The sequence below is a fragment of the Takifugu rubripes genome, chromosome 5 (genome assembly GCF_901000725.2).
Source record: "Takifugu rubripes chromosome 5, fTakRub1.2, whole genome shotgun sequence".
Lineage (NCBI taxonomy): Eukaryota > Metazoa > Chordata > Actinopteri > Tetraodontiformes > Tetraodontidae > Takifugu > Takifugu rubripes.
In genome coordinates, this window is record NC_042289.1 from 10,399,396 (window position 1) to 10,420,835 (window position 21,440).

At 46.6% G+C, this 21,440-nt stretch overlaps 2 protein-coding genes across 10 annotated transcripts in view; both read left to right on the forward strand.

Moving 5' to 3' along the window:
• Window positions 1-16,479, forward strand: part of pde4a (phosphodiesterase 4A, cAMP-specific) — a 33,622-nt gene extending 17,143 nt beyond the window's left edge. Inside the window, exons 1-17 of one of the 8 annotated variants that reach the window (XM_011604100.2) lie at window positions 1,980-2,318; window positions 2,402-2,785; window positions 3,855-4,040; window positions 4,385-4,421; window positions 4,592-4,662; window positions 5,323-5,372; window positions 5,789-5,901; window positions 10,009-10,102; window positions 10,192-10,355; window positions 10,560-10,658; window positions 10,758-10,922; window positions 11,014-11,113; window positions 11,184-11,338; window positions 11,423-11,545; window positions 11,914-12,096; window positions 12,305-12,736; window positions 16,311-16,448. In XM_011604100.2, the coding sequence (XP_011602402.2) occupies window positions 2,589-2,785; window positions 3,855-4,040; window positions 4,385-4,421; window positions 4,592-4,662; window positions 5,323-5,372; window positions 5,789-5,901; window positions 10,009-10,102; window positions 10,192-10,355; window positions 10,560-10,658; window positions 10,758-10,922; window positions 11,014-11,113; window positions 11,184-11,338; window positions 11,423-11,545; window positions 11,914-12,096; window positions 12,305-12,736; window positions 16,311-16,433 (2,292 nt within the window). In that variant the 5' untranslated portion in view covers window positions 1,980-2,318; window positions 2,402-2,588 and the 3' untranslated portion in view covers window positions 16,434-16,448. The other 7 variants (XM_029835948.1, XM_011604099.2, XM_011604101.2 and 4 more) reach the window with 7 other exon arrangements.
• prkcsh (PRKCSH beta subunit of glucosidase II) lies at window positions 16,418-21,420 on the forward strand. Of its 2 annotated transcripts, none has more exons than XM_003964837.3 (18): window positions 16,418-16,504; window positions 16,815-16,920; window positions 17,660-17,776; window positions 17,973-18,068; window positions 18,148-18,205; window positions 18,301-18,418; window positions 18,558-18,687; window positions 18,836-18,920; window positions 19,221-19,299; window positions 19,377-19,460; window positions 19,540-19,692; window positions 19,781-19,874; window positions 20,154-20,223; window positions 20,294-20,383; window positions 20,486-20,560; window positions 20,640-20,739; window positions 20,817-20,979; window positions 21,151-21,420. In XM_003964837.3, the coding sequence occupies exons 2-17, from the start codon at window positions 16,833-16,835 to the stop codon at window positions 20,964-20,966; spliced, it is 1,587 nt and encodes a 528-aa protein (XP_003964886.2). In that variant the 5' UTR covers window positions 16,418-16,504; window positions 16,815-16,832; the 3' UTR covers window positions 20,967-20,979; window positions 21,151-21,420. The 2 variants fall into 2 exon arrangements, with proteins under 2 accessions (XP_003964886.2, XP_029691810.1); XM_029835950.1 differs by having other exon boundaries at window positions 16,433-16,504; window positions 19,543-19,692.
• Window positions 21,421-21,440: the final 20 nt, after the last annotated feature.

Sequence of the window (21,440 nt, forward strand, 5' to 3'; positions counted from 1 at the left end):
TAGCTTTGGCTCTGACGTGCATCGGCGAGCCAGCCGGCTCAGGTAGCAGGCCGACATGAAACATCAGCTTCAATGCGCCCGCTCTCCAACCTGGAACAGACAGTTTGTTATCTTCCCTAAGAAGCAGCCAGTCGGCTCGTACAAATCCTCATCCTCTAAAAAAAAACCCCTCTGATCATCCCGTCATTGTCCACGGCGACACACTCCAGGGACGCCACTCGCGTAATGAAGGAGAGAGAGCAGCTCACCGACCGGCTCATAATCAGCATGTGCGTGCCTTTTTTTTGTGTGTGTGTGTGTGTGGTTGTGTGTGCACGTGCATCTGGGTTTTTACAGGGAGTGAAAACAAAGGAGCTTTGGCATTAAGGCTCATCCGAGTGTCCATCCATGTGTGTGTTTGTGTATATGTGTGTATATATAGATGTGTGTGTGTGTGTGTGTGTGTGTGTGTGTGTGTGTGTGTATCTCGTTTTGAGATCCTTCTCCAGCACTTATTGAAGTGGGAGTGCGTATTTATCCGTCTCCCCATCAGTTCTCCAGAGACAGTAACTGTGAATAGTAATGCCTGGTTTGTTTCTGTCTCCCTTCACTGGAAGGTGTCGCGCTTCAAACAGGCTCCACGCGAGGCTTTTTGGTGCTTTTTTCCAGAACCCCCCCCCCCCCCCCCCCCCCGCACATCGCACGCCAGCGAAAGTCACCGTGTATTCGGGAAGGGGGTGTGTGGGGAGGGGGAGACCGAGAAAAAAGGGTAAACTGTGGTGTAACGGAAGTCAAGAGGAGAAAACTGCCTGTCGAATTATTTCATTTTTCCTCTCCTGAGGCTTTCGGGAGCTCGTGGGAAGGTGAAAAACAATGAATGTGTGCAGCCGGCTGTGCTTTTATTTACATTTTTACATTTATTTTGCAGCTCTGGCAATGGGAAAAAAAGAGAGGCTGAGGGAGAAGCAGATAGTATTCACAAGTCTGTGCAGCGTGTGTTCAAATGACAGTTTGAACAAATTCCCTGTTTTTACAGGCAGACACACACAAACACACACACACACACACACACACTCTCTCTCTCTCTCTCACACCTGCACAAGTCTCATCTGTATTCTGAACGCAGACATAAAGTGTCTGAAGTGGAGTTTCTCCAAGCAGATAATTAAGAATTAGATCTGTTCGCATCTTTTTTTTGAAAGCATAATTTTCCCCAAAAAAATCCGATTTCTTTCAGCAGTTAACTTAAATGGACCCGAAAAACGCTCATTAGGGCGCTAACTCCTGATAAACGACGTGCGTCGGCAGCGGTTCACGATGGCCTGCTGCTGTGACACGGGAAATTAAAGCGGCGGTTCGCATCTTAATGGCGGCCTGTCAAACGTGCTTGAGGTTGACGGTTCAGTCGACGCCGCTGACAGCTGGCGAAAACTCGCTAATGAGCTCACGTCGCTCTTAATGTTTGTCTAATTCAGTCACAAAAATGTGGAACCTTTTAACCCAAACCTCCGAACTGTTACAGCACCGTGCTTAGGTAAGGCCATGACTAGCCATCCACCACTTCCTCTCTGCACAGGAAGTTGCTCCAGACGTTGCTCTATTATGTCGTTAACCAGCTGCCGCTAATAAATGGTCTAATCACAGCCGGACAAACACGATCGGAAGGTGAAACCTCTCCCGATTGATCGGCTGAGGTAACGACTGCCGTTCTGGACGCGTCCAAAGGTCGCCGAAGGAGGATGAGGCACAAGCGCGTCCGCCCCCGTCAGAAGGCCGAGCAGGGACGGAGGAGCTGTTGATGTCAAAATACCAAATGTTTTGGGCGCCCATCTGACGCTGTGTTTACTGGAACATGTAAACATTGACACCCCCCCCCCCCCCCCCCCCCTCCCCGCCCCCGCTATCTTCCAATCCTCGCCACACACTCTTGTTTGTTACTCTTTTCTAGCGGCTGTTCAGCGACTGATCGGACTTCCTGTTGCTGCAGAGGAACCCGTGTGCGCAGAGATAAGGCTAGTGGAAGCGCGCGCTTGCGCGGGGCAGATGGGGGAGGAGACGAAGAGTATCAGATAGAAATTGAAGGGCAAACGGCTGCCTAATTAGGAAATTAGCAGAGATCACTGCGGGTTGTTTGCGCAGCCTCTCAAGGGCAGCGAAGGTGAGACAGACACGGTGCAGAGAGCCGGCGTGGCCCCGCGTGGCCCCACAGACGCGGCTGAGGTGGAGAAACACCAGAAGAGCTCCTGGGGGAGGCAGACACAAAACCTTAAACAAACCGGCAGGCAAGGATTAAGGAAACCTGCGTAAATCCATGGAATAACCTGAGGATGTGCGAGGAGGTAACTGGGAGTTGAAGCATCTGGGAGGAGAGGGGGGGGGCACGGGGCAGGATCTGCATACTGATGCACTTTGACTCCTGCAGCAGGGCTGAAGGGACGATCTGGGGTCGCTCCGGATTGGGGACAGATCGCAGCACCTGTCTCGGGTTGCGTTGGCCTCAAGTGTCATGTGACACGCTCGGGAGGCGATGAAGAGGAGCGGGACGCGGGCGAGCGCAGCCTGGAGCCACTTTGAAACCACGGCCGGGGGGGGCTTTTAACTGGTCAGCGATGAGTCAGAGGAAGCTGACACGACAGCTGGGGCTGTCGGAGGGCCCCGAGGGGCCGCCGCAGGCGCCTCCTCTCGCCTCACCTGTGTCGCCGCTCGAGCTGCCCCGCGGGCCCCCCGGGGGCTGCTCTCTGTTCCGCCGCATGAGGATGAACCGCAGCATTCAGGAGCGCCAGCGCTCGTGTCACCGTGTCAGCAGGTATAAATTTACACCCAACAGCTGCCTTCTCCGCACGTCTGATCAAGTGTTCCATCCCACTTCAAAGTTGCTCCGTGCCCCCCCTCGCCTGATTCCGATGGATTAGATTCGGGGGAAAGTGGTAAATTCGAAACTGCTTAAGTGTCATAATTACTAGCAGCCGAAGGAAAATAAAGTGGGATCAGCATGTGCGGCTTACAGAAGCGCCCCCCCTGGCAGGCAACTCCGATGTGTTTTTCATCACTGGCACAACAGATCATTTGAGTCGTGCACTCAAACACACAAAGCCTTCTGGGGGAGAGGAGAGGCTCCTAATTGGCCGATCGCAAGTAGTGAAAAGTAAATTCCAAAAATATCTTCACACTTCACCTTCAAGTCAGACCGAAAAGGTATGGAAATATGGAAATTCAGACGTGGGAACGTGTCTAAAAGGAGCCTCCTGTCTTTGTCTCAGCAGCTGCAGACAGCAGAGATTCCTATTTCATGCACAGGCAACAGATGATTTAGCATTGCATGTTTAATATCACGTTTCCCGCCGCGTAAACCTCCGCGGTCCTAATCGATCCTGACTGGCTGTATCTAATCTGAGACCCAGTTAGTCTGATGGGGACCGCTGGAGGATAAAGGCCGCGTGTGATGCTGGGAAAGGAGAAAACAGCGTAATCGGAGAAGACTGTAACTGTATCCCTTCTAGCTACGCTTGTTTCGGAATGGGCCGGGCAGATAACTGCGTTTATCCTCTGCCCCGATCCGTCCCATTACAAAATTAAATCAATGAAATCAACACACGGGAGGGGACTTTCTTTAGCTTCTCCTTTTGGTGATGGTGAATATATAAGAATGAGCCTAAAACTTGCGCAAACACTTTTGACCCACGGGTGAAGACGACTGTTGGTCCATTTAGGGACGTGAATACAGCCCCAAAAAGGAAAAGTTACAGAGTCACGTTTTCAGGACTAACCGGGCTGCTGGATGGGTTCATCCGGTCACACACTCACGTGTGTTTATGTTTATCTCGAGTTGACACATCGGATGTGATGCAGCCGCTTTACTTTTCGTTACTCTCCAGCTTCGATGCCGAGAACGGGCCCTCGCCAGGCCGCAGTCCCATGGATTCGCAGGCGAGTCCTGGATTGGTGCTCCACCCTTCTTTCCCCCAGAGCCAGCGCCGGGAGTCCTTCCTGTACCGCTCGGACTCGGACTACGACACGTCTCCCAAGACCATGTCACGCAACTCCTCCGTCAACAGCGAGGGGTAAGCCTGGTGGTAAAGGAGCCCTGCTTTAGAACGACCCAGACACACGCGCACACCCATGCACACAGCCTCCCCGGCAACGAGACAAAGGTTGTGATTGTAATTATGCAATTATCCTTATGCTAATGAGGGCATGATGAATCCTCTTAGCAAGCTGCTGCAGCTCCCTGCAGAGTTTGTCATTGGCTGACTTTAAAACACCAGAAAGCCTCCGCTAAACTTTCCCTGTTTGCAGACATAAAAGTCTCTCTAAACATCCTGTTCACAGCTTCTTATATAAACACTGAAATCTCACACACTCATCTCTCCCTCTGCCTCTTCTTCTCCTCTTTTTTTTCCTACAGGCATGCTGAAGACATGATTGTCACCCCCTTCGCTCAGGTACGATGAAATGTGACATGTCAAATTTCCAAAATGGCTCGGGAATGGGAATAATTACCTCTGTGAACTTGACCTCCCCATCCCACCCCCTTCCTCCCTCTCTCTCTTTTTTTTTATCTCTCTCCCCCGCCTCCTTATTTTCCTCCCACACTGTCCATACACCCCCCCAGGTGTTGGCCAGCCTACGAACCGTAAGAAGCAACTTCACCATCCTCGCCAATGTCACAACACCCACTAACAAGTCAGTATCTTACTGTCAGACACCCCTTCCCCCCACTTCCACTTGTCACGACTCCCTGCTTAGTTTGCGCTGTCTGTTGTTTGCTAATGTCTCCCTCTCTCTCCCATGGGAGAGGCTTTTGCCATCACGATTAAGCAGTTTATGATTATTTGACAATGCTCAAGGAAATTTAATATCTGCATTGTTTGGCATCTCACGAGCTCCCTCTGTCCCTGACTCTGTAGCCAGACAATAGAGGCGGTCAATAACACTAAAATTATTCTTTGTAATGCAGAAGGCAGAAGACAGAAGCTGAGCCCGCCAAGCTTTAAGCTCTACGTCAATAGATAGCCTATAAAAAGCCATGCAGCACAAAAATGTCTGCATTTATAAATATGTGGGTTCCTGATAATTCGTACTTGATATGCACGGGTTTTATTATAACTATTGGAAGTAAAAGAAATGTCCCTTGTGGCATCATTCAATATTCAAATACATATTAATACAGACACGCCATGCCTGTCTCTATTTCGGGGATTATGAATTAATAACGTACTTAAAAATATTCGTGTCCCCACAGTGTCAGCGAAGTCTTCCTCCGATATGTTAAGACGTGTTATAACCAGCAGAGGGCAGCATCGTGTCGTTTTCCATTTGATGTAATACTGTACTTGTCCACAGGAGGTCACCAGTGACCAGCCAACCCACTGTTCCTCAGGCGACGCTCTCTGGTAGGGGTCCCGCAGACAAACACAAAGTCTGCACAGAAACTTTAACTTTTAGACATCACACGTTCCCAGAGCAAGGCAACAAGCCCTATAACATTTATGTTCATTGGATTTAGGAGAACTTTCGAGGAAATGCATCTGAACATTCGACCAGACACTTCAGACGCACATTTATTTTTTTTATTTTTTTAAAAATGCACATTACCCATGTAATTACAACAGATAGCAGATCTATTCTTTAAAAGATAATTTCTTTCAATAATCGTATTTGGTTAAACAATTTTAACTCTAGTCCTCCCACACATTTTTTTTTTGATGCAATCTATTGGCATTTGTCATTGTTTTAATTACTGAGACACCACACTCTCACATTTCCTGTTATTTGATGATGTGCACATTTTGCGTGTGTCGCTTTCCAGAGGAAACATACCAGCAGATGGCCCGGGAGACACTGGAGGAACTGGACTGGTGCCTGGACCAGTTGGAGACCATTCAGACCCATCGCTCTGTCAGTGAGATGGCCTCCAAAAAGGTTCGCCCCTGTTCACACAACACAACCACGCACCTGTCCTGTATCTCCTATTAACCTTTACAAGGAATATTTAAGCTGCCTTCCAAATTAAAAGTGTGTCATCCAGACATTTATTTTACTTCGTGCAGTCCTGTCAGTTGTAATGAGTGCGGTGTTGGTGTCAAGGCTGTGGCACCAGCAAAAGATGCTGTGAGTGATCGTGCTCAAACACCTGTGTGTGCACAGGGGCGAGCTTGTGAGTACGAATGATGCTGTGCTACATCGTAGATGGGATTGGGTCACAGTCGGCGGGTATGGGGGCCACGAGAGGGAGCAGGGGGTGATGCCGATGTCTCTGCTCCATCCTCGGTTGCTAGCGAGCGGCAGCAGGGTCTGTCCTTCCCTTTTTGTCATTGGTTGGCTGCTCTGACCAAAAGCCATGTGGTGCAGGCGGGAACCAATAAAATAAAGACGATGCTTCTTTCATAGTGTTCCATCTTAAAGAGACAGCGCACGGCTTGGCTGTGTGACTACAGACTCCTGTTGAGGTGTTGTGATTGTCTTAACTGAGGCTTCTGACCAGAAACATGAGGGTGAGCCCAAGATGAAGCTTTTAAAAGGCATCATCCATCCGTGTGTGTGTGTGTGTGTGTGTGTGTTTGCACCCTCTACCCCAAGTCTCCTGGGGTAAACAGAGACTCTGTGATGCTGCTGCTGTCTTTCAGCAACTTGCAGCGCAGCAATTAAGAAATCCTCCCCACTGCACCAGCGTGCAGGTGAACATGAATGTGCCCACACGGTCTCTCACTCTCGCTCGCACCCTCACTCGCACACACATTTCCGACAGACGTGCATGCTGTCTCCCAGCACATGCGCACTCGGAGGCGGAGAGCAGAAGCGAGTGCAGACACACACACGCATGCACGCGCCTGCAGTCACACCGCCTGATTAGCTTGCGAGAGTTGTCTACAGCATCCAGGAAAATGGCGCAAGAGGCAGAGCACTGGAAGCAGAACGGCGTCCCGAATCAGGGGGATTAGTCCTCTGGTATTTTGGCCGGCGGAGGCATGGACTGACCTGGAGCAGGGGACTGCGGCTACAGCGTTTGCAAGAGGCGTCCCGACTGTGTGTGGACTGTGAGGTTTTGGGATCGAGATGACACAGGCAGACTGATGCACCGGTAGTATTGGGCCGGGCCTCTGGATCTATACGGTGGGGGAGGGGCAGTCGATGCAGGGAGAGGGAGCCTGTTTTTCCAGACCACAGCTCCGGTGTGATTCTTCAGCCTGACCGTCTGTCACGGGCCTGCCTGCATCTGTCTGTCTCCTTCTCTCATCCCCTCCATCCTTGTTTTCCCCCCCTTCCCTGGTGTGCATGCTGTCATCGCGGCTCCCTTCACCTCCTCCTCTTACTACAGACCTGTTTCTGTCCTGCCATCCCCGACACCGCCTCACGTCCCCTCTCACTTCCGAAACCTAGATTTTTTTTTTTCTAAAATTCCCGTTTGTGGGGCTGCTGAGCTCTCGGCATCATTTCTCCTCGGCACCTCTTGCCTTCCCGGTCATTTCTGTCCATCGACTTTTCTCTGTGCCCTTCAGACGGTCCCTGGTCCCTGCTCTGTTTTCCTCCATCTTCCGTCTTTTATCCATCCACCTCTAGCCTGCAGTGGCTCTCCATGTGGGTCAGTTTGGTCAGCACACGGGATAAGATGTAGTCTCTACAGCAGCAGGATCCAGGGGGCTCCTGGTCTGCTCGTCAGGGGGGGACCCTCCTCTACAGACCACACCAAGGCTGGAGCCCGACTCTGACCTATCTGGGTGGCCTGTTCTGGGGTGCTGCATGTAGGCAAGGACAGCCTTCACCAGCCGCCCCCACCCTCACCCCGCTATTCCTGCACCCCATCCTGGGCCGTCTGTCACTCTGGAGTGTCCAGGTTTAACTGGCTGTGGCCTGTCCCGACACGCACTGACGACGCCCTCATGCCACTGGGGTGCCCACAGTGCCCCCGCCCCGCTCCACTACCGCACATCCTGCCTGTGCCATCGACCCAAAGACCCGGTCACCTTAAACATGGGCGTAGTGGAGGCCATTGACCCAGCGCCATCCCCTTGCCCCTCACCTGTACCAGGAGGTTACAGGCTGCCCCGCTCCTCCAGCTACAGCCCCCTGCAGGGGAGGGCAGGGGCAGAGCTGGACCTCGGTGCTGCGGCTGGAGGGGTTCTGGAAGGGGGTGGGACGGCAGCAGAGCGTAGGACCCCCTTAGTGGACCTGTTCTGTGAGACCTGCTCCAGGCCCTGGCTCATCGGCTGGTGGGACCAGGTATGGCTGGGATTACTTGGAGGTCCAGTCGTCGGCCATCTTGGATATTTATGTGGACAAATAAGTTATCAAGTCAACTCAGAGTTTGGCTTTTATTACTTATTCTACAATTGTTCATTTTCTGGTGTGACAACTGTTGTAGAATCTCATATGAGCGACGACGGTAATTGCTACATTCCTCATATAATGTTTATGAGCTAACCCCTGGGTTTCTCTACATTTATACCTACTCAGACTTTAATACCTCCAAACAGTGCTGCAGAAGCCTCTTTAATACACTCCTGAGAGAAACCGCTTTATCATAAGTTGCATATAACTGAATATACGCTCGGTTGCACAGTCACATGTTATGAATGTCCGTTGATGCTGGCTTTGACACAAATTCAGGAGCTTTACTGCCGCTTGATGCTCAGTTATTTTGTCCCCAAATGTGCTACAAAATGCATAAACACTCCCAGTGAAGTGACTCTACAGATGTTAACTTGCGCTGTGTTTTTCAGCAGTTCGGGCCAGTTGTGTTTGGTGCATCAGTGTGTTTGTGGTGGCAGGAAAAGAGAATTCTGGTGGAGTTCTGCCACAAACGCAGGTGCACACATGCGTCTGTGTGTCCGTGGTCATGTCTGTGCAGTCTTGGCAAGTTTGCACCATTAGTCAGTGTCAGAGGAAGAGTGTTGTTTGTCCTAGCACTCTCAGACTGGCACCGTGAAAGTGTCGGCTGGCAGCTATGACTCAGCGTTACAGGGAAGGAAGGAACGAGAGACACAGGAGAAGGATGAGGATAAGAGGGAGAGAGAGAGAGATTTGGGCTGAGCCTGATGCAGAAGTGTGCCACCGAGCTTGACACGCATTCTTGGTTGGCCCCCTGATCGCTGGGTCTGGCCGAAGGACCGATCGATGCTTTGATAACCTGTCAGAGGACAAACTCGCTTGGCCTGTAAGGTGATGAGCAGAAGATTGAGATAAATGGAAAGAAAAACAAAGAAAAGCAGAGGGAGTTTGTGAAATGAGTCCTCGGGGCAGGAGAGGAGAGCGTTTACCTGGGGGGGGGGGGGGGGGGGGGGGGGGGGTGATGGGATAGAGAACGACAGAGACAGAGAAACAGAAGAGGGATGGGGAGGGTTGACCTTGGTAAAGGTCAGAGACACCTGCCTACTGCTTCATATTGTCACCCAAGCAACCAGCGCTCACACATCAAGCTGGAGGACTGACTGTGAGGAGGCAGTTGCCACAGCAACTGCTCCGGTTGCCATGGAGATTGCTATGTGTGAAAGATCAGTCAGTAGGACGCAGACCGAGGGGTCTGGGCCGAATCACATCACTTCACACCATTCCCGCGACAAGGGAAGGCAATGATCAAAAAAGAAATAAGGAAAAACAAATGGAAACGGGGTTTTGTCCTCGGGGACGGCGCCTTCAGTTAGTCACATTTACATCCGTCGACCTGTTTTTCATGGGGAACGCTGTAGTGGCGGGAGATGGAACAGATGCGTAACATTTGCATAGTCTGCAAAACACGCGGCTGTCATAATACGAGCGAATCGTTCTGGACTGCATGTTCTCTAAGAGAGGGAGCTTGGTTCATAATTGATTTAACACCCTTTATTGAATGAAGGCAATTGGACAGTGATAATTTATTTCCTGGTATTTGACTCATGAGTGGGTCTTTTGGGGGGTATGTGTCAGTTCAAATGAATAATAAATGCTGTTGTTATGTAATTGTAGAGATGAACCCATCTGCCTGGACCACATTTTGGATCTTTCAGCAGCTTGTGTACTTACTTCCTGTTTCCTGCCTGGTTCTCTCCTCAGTTCAAGAGGATGTTGAACCGGGAGCTGTCCCATTTGTCCGAGATGAGTCGCTCAGGGAACCAGGTGTCAGAATACATTTCCACTACCTTTCTAGGTAAGGTAGACATACTTTTATAGCCTCCAATGGAGATACTCAAATCTCGCCGCTCTGTCCTGACCTCTTCCTCTCGACCGCACTCCCAGATAAGCAGAATGAGGTGGAGATCCCGTCCCCGACTCTGAGGGAGAGGGAAAAACCCATGTGTCAAATCAGCGGCGTCAAAAAGCTCACGCACAGTTCCAGCCTTTCCAACTCTGCCCTGCCGCGCTTCGGCGTGAAGACAGAACACGAGGACGCGTTAGCCAGGGTAAACGCACCTCCGTCCATCCCTCTGTATCTCCATATAAAGCCTTAATGTGCAGATATCACAACTTTCTAACCCAGATCATGTACCTTCTGCAAAATATCAAAGGCACCCTACTAGAATTCTTTGACTGTGCAGTTTGGGTTGGTAATTGGCTGTTTAAACTGTTTCCACTGAGTGCGTTAACGTCGTCTGTGGTGCCTTCAGGAACTGAATGACTTGAACAAGTGGGGCCTTAATATCTTTCACGTGGCAGAGTTATCAAATAATCGACCCCTCAGCTGCATAATGTTTGCCATATTCCAGGTGAGAGACAAGAACGGCTGACCTTTAAGAAACAATAAATGAAGCTGCTTCTCAAATAACACGAGATGTTTACGACCTTGTGGACTGTTTCGGTCGCAGGAGAGAGATCTGCTAAAGACTTTTAGGATCCCGGTGGATACATTTGTTACCTATGTGATGACCCTGGAGGACCACTACCACGCCAATGTGGCCTATCATAACAGCCTGCACGCTGCGGACGTCACTCAGTCTACTCACGTCCTCCTGTCAACACCAGCCCTCGATGTAAATATCGCTATACTGGCCTGGCGCAAACAGAAATGGGACTTTAAAAGAAAAATAAATGCCTACAGTGATAAATGCCTTTTCCTTGCAGGCGGTGTTCACCGATCTGGAGATTCTAGCTGCTTTATTTGCTGCTGCCATTCACGACGTGGACCATCCAGGAGTGTCCAACCAGTTCCTCATCAACACCAGTGGGTCCAGATCAAATGACAAGATTTGTGGATCGTTGAGATGATGCTGATGTTGTTCACTGTTGTTCAGACTCCGAGCTGGCCCTCATGTACAACGACGAGTCCGTTTTGGAAAACCACCACCTGGCTGTGGGCTTCAAGCTCCTTCACGAGGACAACTGTGACATCTTTCAGAACCTGAGCAAGAGACAACGGCAGAGCCTGAGGAAACTTGTTATCGACATGGCAAGCGTTCGGTCCTCCTTCACCTTCACCTACCTTCATATTCCTGCTCCCCACACTGATTGTTCGGGTCTATCCTGTCCACAGGTTTTGGCAACAGATATGTCGAAACACATGAGTTTGCTAGCAGACCTCAAGACAATGGTGGAAACCAAGAAGGTGACCAGTTCTGGAGTCCTGCTGCTGGATCATTATACTGACAGGATACAGGTGAGATGACGCCTTTGAGATCCATTTAGCCTCAGTGGAGCAATGCTTTGACGTATTTGGAGCGCTAAGGAGGGTGTAAATGATGGAAATGAACAACATGGATGGAGACCAGACAACCCTGACTGGGATGACAACTGATATGTTTATCTGAGTCATTACATCCCTGAAATTAGCCTAATTTATGCTAATTTCTTCTGCTAATTTTGCTCATAACCAGCCCATATAAACCACATAATTGTTTATATAGCTCTAAATAGTCAGCCAGTCATAGTCACATCGTTGTTTTAGCCTAATTATTACAAAGCTACCAGCAACAAAGCCTTCTTCAAACTTATGGGAAAGAAGTAATAGGCTGAGTGTTTATGCAGGTTTTGAGGAACTTGGTGCACTGCGCCGACCTGAGCAATCCCACCAAACCCCTGGCTGTGTATCGACAATGGACGGAGAGAATCATGGAGGAGTTCTTTAGGCAGGGAGACAAGGAGAGGGAACGAGGGATGGAGATCAGCCCCATGTGTGATAAACACACCGCGTCCGTGGAAAAGAGCCAGGTAATTAGCGAGCGTATGTGTGTGCGTATATGTGTGATTGAGAGCAAGACATCTGACAGCTGTCAATGCTGTGTGTGTCTCTGTGTGTGTGCGGGGGGGTGGTAACTGCTGTGCAGGGGGTAATCCATCATGTCTGTTCATACCAGTCGTTCCTATGCATTTTTAATGAGCAGGGGCAAAACGTTATAATCTATTTTCATGCTCACAGGTGGGCTTTATCGACTACATCGTGCACCCGCTGTGGGAGACGTGGGGTGACCTCGTGCATCCCGATGCCCAGGAAATCTTAGACACTCTGGAGGACAACAGGGACTGGTACCAGAGCACTATCCCGCAAAGCCCCTCACCCCCTCCTTTGGGTCAGGAAAAGGAGTTAAACGCTTGCATGGACAAGTTTCAGTTTGAGCTAACCCTTGACGGCGGATCTCAGAGAGACCAGGGAGGTGTGGGTGACGAGCCCACGCTCAACCACGTGGCTCGGGACCGCAATCGAGGGGAGGACGATGACGAGAAGAGCACAAAAGAGGAAGACGCACTGGCAGAGGAGGAAAATGAGGACATAATAGAAGAGGAAGATGAAGTAGCGATGGAGGAAGAGGTCGAGGAGGAGACGGAGGAGGAGCTTAAAACTCATTTGGAGGTGAGAGCCAATAAGGAAAGACTTTCTGACACAAGCCCTGTAGAGGAAGAGGAGGATTCTTCTTCACAAGCTGATGATACATGAATTCTACTCCTGTATCTCCCTCCTCACTTGCACATATGACCTTGTTCATCTTTCAACAGCCAAACCAAGAACAAATAAGACTGCAGAGACAACACAGACCTTTAAATCTATTTTTCAAAAAGGGAATAAATACAAATTGCATCAAGAGACGGTCATAACACAGCAACTGTAGATTTGGAGCAATGACGAGTCATTGGAAGGATTTCACAGTGAACTTTAGAGCAAATGGAATCATGGGTACACGGCGACAGCGTAGCATTCTAGGACAGGAATGCACACACATAAACACACATAAAGTGAGACGTGCGCAAGCAGTAGTGGAGCAGGTCACACACACACACACACACACACACACACACACACACACACACACACACACTGATTGTCTGTTTCTATGTGTGCATTGAAATGAGGGACGCTGGTCAGAAACTGATTTCTTTGGAAAAAGCCATCTCTTAATGGAATATTAAATCTAGTATTCAGTCAGTATTAGTAATTCATGTTTGTTAGAACCTCAACAGAAACTGATCTCCTCAGAAAAGCTACACATCCAAGTGTCTTTTTTTTCCATTTTTGTCGGAAAGAAAAATAAGGAAGAATTAAACGAAAAAAAAAAAAGTCCACAGAGTTTGGAAGAGGAGAGAGGAGGCTGTCGGCGGAAAAGACGATGCTGCGATGAAGGGGCCCCCGGGTCCCAGTGCCCTTTTCCCTTTACGAGGAGCGCGCTACTGGTGCAAGATGGCTCTGTGCCTTTCTGAAACACCAGCTTCCTGAACGGAGCTGCCGTGAAGCAATGCATTGTGGGACAGGAGCGTGTGGTTTTTGTCAACATTTTTCCCATCGTCTCCTGTTAAAGATCTGTCGTCGCTGTTCATGGTATTGTGGTGTGTGTCTCACAGGTACAGTTTCTGTGGTGTTACGTTTTAAGCTGTAAGTCTTCCTTTGTTGCTCTTTAATAATACGAGAACTCAGAACTTTAGATGCAGAGCAATCACTACCATGCACCGACACAAACCAACAGCGGGCTCCGACTTATGGTCTTTTCTTATTAGAATGATTTTTTTAAAGGGAAAAAACTTTCTGAGAATAAGCCATGCGATGCTTTCAAGCATTAGTTTTGCCTATTTTATATTTTATCAATTCTTACATGTGCTGATAAGTATTCGCGTCAGCATCATCGGATCGTTCCCACCCCCGCTCATCTCAAACCCATTTGCACTGTTAAAGTCTCCTCACACAGAACAATTCTCACCAAAGTAAAGGATAAGAAATTATAGGGATTATAGGGATTTGAATTATAAAAAAAATCTGATGAAGATGAAAATCAGGGAAGCAGATTGTCAGGAGAGAATCATGACTCGGCCAAAGGTGGTCTGGCAGTCCCCGAATCATCCTTGTTATTTGATACTTTTTGCCTTAATGTCAGATGCAGGATGTATACCTGCCAGTATGTAGATTTAAATGATTATATAATCGATATCCTGGTATTTATATCACGTCTGTATGCTTATTTCTGTGCGTATCAGTGTCTATACACAATATATCCAGTGTTGCATTTTGAGGGTAAAGGTCAATGTTGCTACCAAGAGGGCAGAATGTTGTGGAGAATGTTGGGAAAACCGACTGCCTGCACGCACACAAAGATGAGGACGGGCGAGATCTTGCAGAAAGAAGGACGAATAAGGCCGTAGATACACACGATGCCTGCGTATCGCATCCTGAGGTCGGCAACAGAAAGAAATGACTGGACGTTCAAGTGACACGTCATTGTTGGGCATCCTTATACTGCCATCACTCCATGTTGTTGAATGGTGTTCAGGAATCAATCAGCACAGCTTAAATAGGTCACCGTTTGTTTAAGTGTTTGTTTTCCACAGGGTATAAAACAAAAAGCTGCGGTTGTTTTACAGGTAAGACCAAGTTTCTGCAGGTCAGTAACTGAACTTACCTGACAAGGCCACCGCTCGGTGCAACAGCAGCCTGCGTGTCTGACCTGCTCCATGGCGAGGATGGAGCAGCGCTGCGGGGCCGCCACACAGGCTTTCATTTTACAGAATGGGAATCTAGGATTACTTTTGCAGTTACAATTAAAAGGATTCCCATATGCATCGGCCTTTTAAAGATGTTGCTTTGTTTTTGTGGCTTCTTTTTATAGCTCATTGGCTATAAAAACATTAATATTTAATTGCCATACAAACACAATACTGTAGCAATTGTTTCTTATTAAGAAAATTATTCAATTAATTAATTGCTGCCATTCTTTTTAAACAATGAAAAGAAAACAATGAGAAGTGTTTTCTTTGAACAGTCTGTGTACAGTTTATTTTTATATCATTCTGGTGGATGGTCTGGAAAATGAACCTTGTCTTGATGATATAGCTATAAGCATTATCACTCTTGTATATAATGTAATATTGGATTGTAAATGATAACTTTATCTAAGTCACGATGATTGAAAAATAAGTGATCTACCGAATCGCTACAGGCCGCATCCCCGTCCATTCTGTCTCTGGATCAGTTGTGCAAACATCTTGTCACTTTTTTGAACCGTCGACGTGTGTTGTTAAAAATCAAATGTTTGTATAAGCACTTTATTCCATCAGGGTCAGAGGTAGAGTGTGTTTCAGGAAGTACATAGTTTGTGCTTTTGATTTGTTTATTGACACATGTTGAAGATTCGATGGGCCAAATCACAAATAATCAATGTTATTCCATATTCTCAAGTCATTTTATTTCACTGTAATATTCTAAGTGAGATGGAACATATTTGACTGAGAAGGTCAAATGTATGACCTTGTGGTCACATATGATGTGGCGTGTTCAAAGGTGATAAATGTGTCCTTATAACTTGGCCATGTCTAGTAATATCACCACCTCTGTTTCTTAGTAAGCTAAACTTTAGCCTGACAGCCAAGGACCCATCCAATGGAGGTCTAACAGGTTGCTGTCGGGTTACTTTATTGCATTCTGTGAATAATTCTCTGGGCTTTAATTCACGTTTTTGTCACAAATAAGGAAGATGATTCAAGGAAAAAAACAACAACATGAAATGATTGTAATATTTGTAAATGATCTTGTTGTAATGTGTAAAATGTGTCCAAGTTATTTTTTATTATATTATTTTTTATGAAGCCCCTCCTCTCTTAAAAATAGCTGTCATTTTGTGAATAAATTCATTTAATAAGCAAACATCTATGTATAAAACAATATTATAGTATATCAGTATATTTTTCTTTTATTTCACTGTTCGGTACTGTAAAGTGTGTCAAAAATACAAATAAAGTAAGATTTTTATATTAAATTGAATACCACTGACATTTCTTGTAGATGAAAATTGTTTCATCTGACTGTGATTAAATTACACTAACTCACAACCCATTACACTTTGCTAAATTTCTTTTTAATCGCTTAAAGGTTTAAGCTATTTTTAGGATCAATGAGATCGATCGCGTCCTTATCAATAAGTGAAAACAACTCTTTCACCTGTCAGGCCAATATGAGATGGCTGCATCCTCCAACGTTCCCTATTACCCACAATCCTCTGCTTCTGATGATTGACACAACTCTCCACCAATCAGGGATGCGAACCAACGAATTGACCAATCGGAGTTAAACACCACAGAAAGGCGTTGCGACAGCACCCGCTTCGTGTCCAGTACGGAACTAGTTGTCACCATATCACCGGTAATGTTGAGCAATCTTTTTTTTCTCATAAGGAATTCTTTTTTATTAGTGAAATTAACAGTATTGTGTAGTTGTAGAGATGTTGTATCATTGTGCTTGGAATCAGTGAATCTATTTCCAACCTCGCGGTTTAATTCTAAAGCAGTAGTTTATCATATTAGCTCATAGTAGCTTTTTGGCTAACTGAGAGGATTCGAATATGTAGTTCTTTACCGTGTTGTAGTTTCTAATGTTATTTGTGTCACATTTTGACCTGTTTAGACCACGATTATCAGGTGTTTTCTGTTTTTTTGTCTTAATTTCCGGCTAGAGCGTAGCCAACTGCAAGATGTCCTGCCAGTGCATCCTTTTGCTGCTCCTGGTTGCAGGAGCCGCAGCGGTGGAAGTTCAACGCCCCCGTGGGGTCTCTTTATCGAGTGAGCAATAAGTTACTGTTTACTTCACATGCAACGGAGATACTGACATTCTTAACAGTAGAGCAGCTTAGAAAAGTAATCAAGTGAAAATAAATTTGATATAACGGTCCGGAGTGCGAAACACCTATGGATAAATCATCAGCTATGTTCCTATTCTTTGTTATGTTGAATTATACACAGTAAAGCAAAACCTTTATTCTAGAAAATAAAAATATAGAGTCGGAGAGTCTTCCCATCTACTAATTCTAAAGACGAGGATGTTGGATTAAAACTGATTGAAAACAAACAGACTTAAAACCTAAAGTACAGGGTCGGTTTTCTAAAGCATAATATGGGGAACATGCCGTGGAATTCCAGAATTGTCCAGCAATCAGATTTTTCAACAAGAAAAGTATTAGTTTCATGTAAACATTTTAGTTTCTTGTGTCTATATTGCACACCCTGATCTTAAATATTTGTAGCGGTAGTTATGTGCACACCCTTATCTTAAATATTTGACTGATGGAAGAGACAATATTATAGTAAAAGGTTTAGTAGGATTAAGGGTATAATTTAGTATATCTTTAAGACATTTAGCCAAATGAAAAATGTATTCTCTGATGTCGACTGTACAGTTCTACAGTTTGATTAGATGACTGATGAGTGCAGCTACACAATTTAGGTACTGTTGTGAAAAGTTAACAGTAGCATTGGCTGTTTGTAGCTTTGAAGCTGACTAATTTCTCTTTTATCTCAAAAGAACGGCAGTTCTATGAAGATGGAAAACCATTTACATGCCTGGATGGCTCCAAAACTATTCCTTTTGACAGGGTGAATGATGACTACTGTGACTGCCAGGACGCCTCTGATGAGCCAGGTATGTGTTTATTTCACACTTGCATTCATTAGCTTTTTGTCGAATAGGCGGTGTATTTATCTCTGTTTTAAGGTGAGTATTTCATAGAAAAATATCTAAAAGCATTATACTCTGGCAAATTTCTAAATGTGTTTATTAGCTGTTTTCCCAAGGCGTGCCAGGAAAATGAAGTGTGTTTAATCACATGTATTTACAGGAACCGCCGCTTGTCCCAATGGTAACTTCCACTGCACCAATGCAGGCTTCCGGCCAGTCTTCATTCCTTCCTCCCGTGTCAATGATGGAATCTGCGGTATGAACTAACTACTTTTCCCCCCCAGAGGGTGTTATTTATCCATAATTTATTCCATCGTCTCATTTTTTCTTTATAGATTGCTGTGACACAACTGACGAGTACAACAGTGGCGCCATTTGTCAGAACACCTGCAAGTAAGAATGTCTATATTATCAAACACCTATATTCTGATCCTCTAAAGGCCACTTCACTATATTTATAAGATTTAAACATTCCTTCTGTTTCACAGAGAACTCGGGTATAAAGAAAGGGAAAGCCTGCTGAAGCTTGCTGAGATCACCAAGGAGGGCTTCCTGCTTAAACAGCAACTGATCCAGGAGGCCATGAGGGGAGTCGATGACAGAAAGGTGGGCTGCACAGGAAAAAACTGGCTCTTTGTTTTAGAGAAATGTACATAAGTAATACGACTTTAATCAGATCCTGCTCAACTCCTTTCATACATTGTCTGACTGTCCCCGATCTGACAATTTTGATTTATTTGGACAGGCTAAACTTGAAGAAGTTCGCTCAGGCAAGGGTGATTTGGAGACGAAGGTGGAGGCTCTGAGAACAGTGAAAGAGGCTGCCGAGCAGCCGGAGAGAGAAGCTAAGGAGCGCCATCTGAAGGCTTGGGAGGGTGAGGGAAAATGTGATATTATATCACCATCTAGTGTCTCCTGGTGTTTTACACCTCAGATGAATGAACCTGGTTTGGTTTTGGACTAAATAATGTGTAGACGTTGTCAGAATTGTTGAGTCACCTTAAATCAATTTTTGTCTTTCAGACCAAAAAGCTGCAATCCGCATGGAGAAGGACAAGGCCCGGATGGTTCAAGTGTTCCTTGAACTTGATGAAGATAGCGATGGCTTGTAAGTTTCAGCATGAACCATTTGGTGGAGCGTATTGAAGGGTCTGTTTTACCACATTGTCAGAGGTTTTTTAAAAAGACCATCTTCTCACACTGAAAGGTTAAGCACCTTGTCTTCATATAACATATTAAATTAACATTCTAAATGTTACCATAGACTGAAATTGTAACATCAGGAAGGTTCTAGAGCCCCAGTTTAATGTACAATTTGTGGAATAATTATTTGAAACAGTCAGATAAATCAATACAAGCTTTGTGGCTGGATTTCCATTAATGCTGTGTGAAATGCTTGTTTGTGCAGTGTGTCTTTGGCTGATCTGCTGTCCCATCCTGAGCTTGACCCAGACTCAGACGGGTTATTCACAGAAGCAGAAGCTCAGGTTAATGCCACTGTCTTGTTAACACCCTGCATGTGGAGTTGAACAAATCAGAACCCTGATCGTCTATTGCTTTACAGGGGCTGCTGGGAGGCCTGGACCGCGTGGACACATTTGGCTTCGAGTCGGTTTGGAACAACATTAAAGACAAATATGCATCACTGGTAAAGATCAGACTTTTATGGTTCACTTGGGCAACTTCAGGAGTAAAATCTCCTCAATATGCACAACTTTGCTTGGTAGCAGCCGAGCGTGGCGCCGGGGGAGGCTCCTCAGGAGGAGGTGCCAGAGCCGGCGTCTGACAACGACTCGGAAACTTACCCCGAAGATGACGTTCCAGAGGAAGAAGAGGAGGAGGAGGATGAGGATGATGACGATTATGAGGAAGACTATAAGGTAGATGGCGTGAATCCCTGAATCCTACCTATATTGGATCCTTTCACATGTATTTTAGGTGAGTCACTCTTTCGTGTTGTGTAAGCAGAGCCCTCCTTCAACGCAAACTCAAGATAAGAAAGATGACGATGGCGAGGGGACTATGCCGCCCTACGACCCACAGACACAAGAGCTTATTGACGGTAAGCACGATGCTAAAACTTCATGACTCTGTCAGTCTTCAGCTGTGAGTGACTCACTGTAAGAAAAGGCAGAAGAAAAGCACAGATGTGTCTCTGAGCATGATTTGAATTTAAATGCGGCTTCTTGAAACTCGTTTCTGTTTCTGGCCGCACAAAGACGCTGAAGAGGGCAAAGAATTGAACAAGTGTCGCTGATGCGTAGCTGAGGCTTTACGTTATCGTGCAAGCGTAAATGTGTAGGGACGCAGGTGTTGATTTAAATGTGTATTTGTTTCCCAGCTGCTCAGAAAGCCCGGGATGAATTTAATGAAGCCGAGAAAGCGCTCCGGGAAGTGGATGATCAGATCCGGTAAGAATCCTTTTCAATCAGTGCTTTCTCACATGGATATGCTAGTGGCTTATTTGCATTTGCTTTTCAGGAACATCGAGAAGGAAATCTCCTTTGACTTTGGAACAGAGTCCGAGTTCACTTACATGTACAACCAGTGTTATGAGATGCCTACAAGCGAGTATGTGCACTCTGTGACTGTATTAAATATGCACGCCGCGTGTGTCTATTACTGTATGTCTACATCCTCACTTGTGAGACGAGGTTGATCTTTTCCTTGCAGGTATGTCTACAAGCTATGTCCGTTTAACAGAGTAACCCAGAAACCAAAGTTTGGTGGATCAGAAACTAGCCTAGGGTAAGAGGACATGTGGGGCAGATTTGCGCAGCTTCTATTCAGGTTTGACTCCGTTCACCCATCTCCTCCTTTCCTTTAGCTCCTGGGGTAAATGGGCCGGACCGGAAGATAACATCTACTCTGTCATGAAGTATGAACACGGAACAGGATGTTGGCAAGGCCCCAACCGAGCCACCACGGTCAGTTTCATTACCAGCAAGCACTTTCTGTCCACATTATTTCACTGCGTGGAAATTAAAGGGGCGCCTTCTCTCAGGTGTCGCTAATTTGTGGGACGGAGACAGCCGTGACGTCCACATCGGAGCCCAGCCGGTGCGAGTACTTGATGGAATTCACCACCCCGGCCGCCTGCCCCGAGCCGCCGAGCCCTGACTCACTCTACCCTCCCGTGCACACAGAGCTGTAGAGCGGCTCCATTTGTGAGTCACCCTTCTTGATATTTGTCGACACACCTTCAGAAGGTTGTTGTTAGAATCCGTTTAGACTCCTACAGTTTCACATAAACCACGCCACAACTTTGTTCCCATAACTAAAACTAAGAAACCTGGACTCGCCAGTTATTGAGCTCACAGGTTTGCTCTCTGTTGCAGGTTGTTCTGAGGGACCATATATAACTACGGCAACAGGAGATGCCATGATGCGAGCAGCAGTGGGGTGGTGTTCATAGACAGTCTTGAATTAATGTTTTTATGTGTCGTCATGAGGGTCAAACGTCAAAATTCTATCTGCACTTCTGTGTTGTCCTGGGTCAAATGTGGCTTTTATCCTGTTGCTGTACAGCCATTTAAAAGATAACATGCATGAAATAATGCACTTTGAGATAAGTAGAAAGCCGTGAAATAAAGATTTTGACAAAAAGATTTCATTCTGTGCTTCCTTT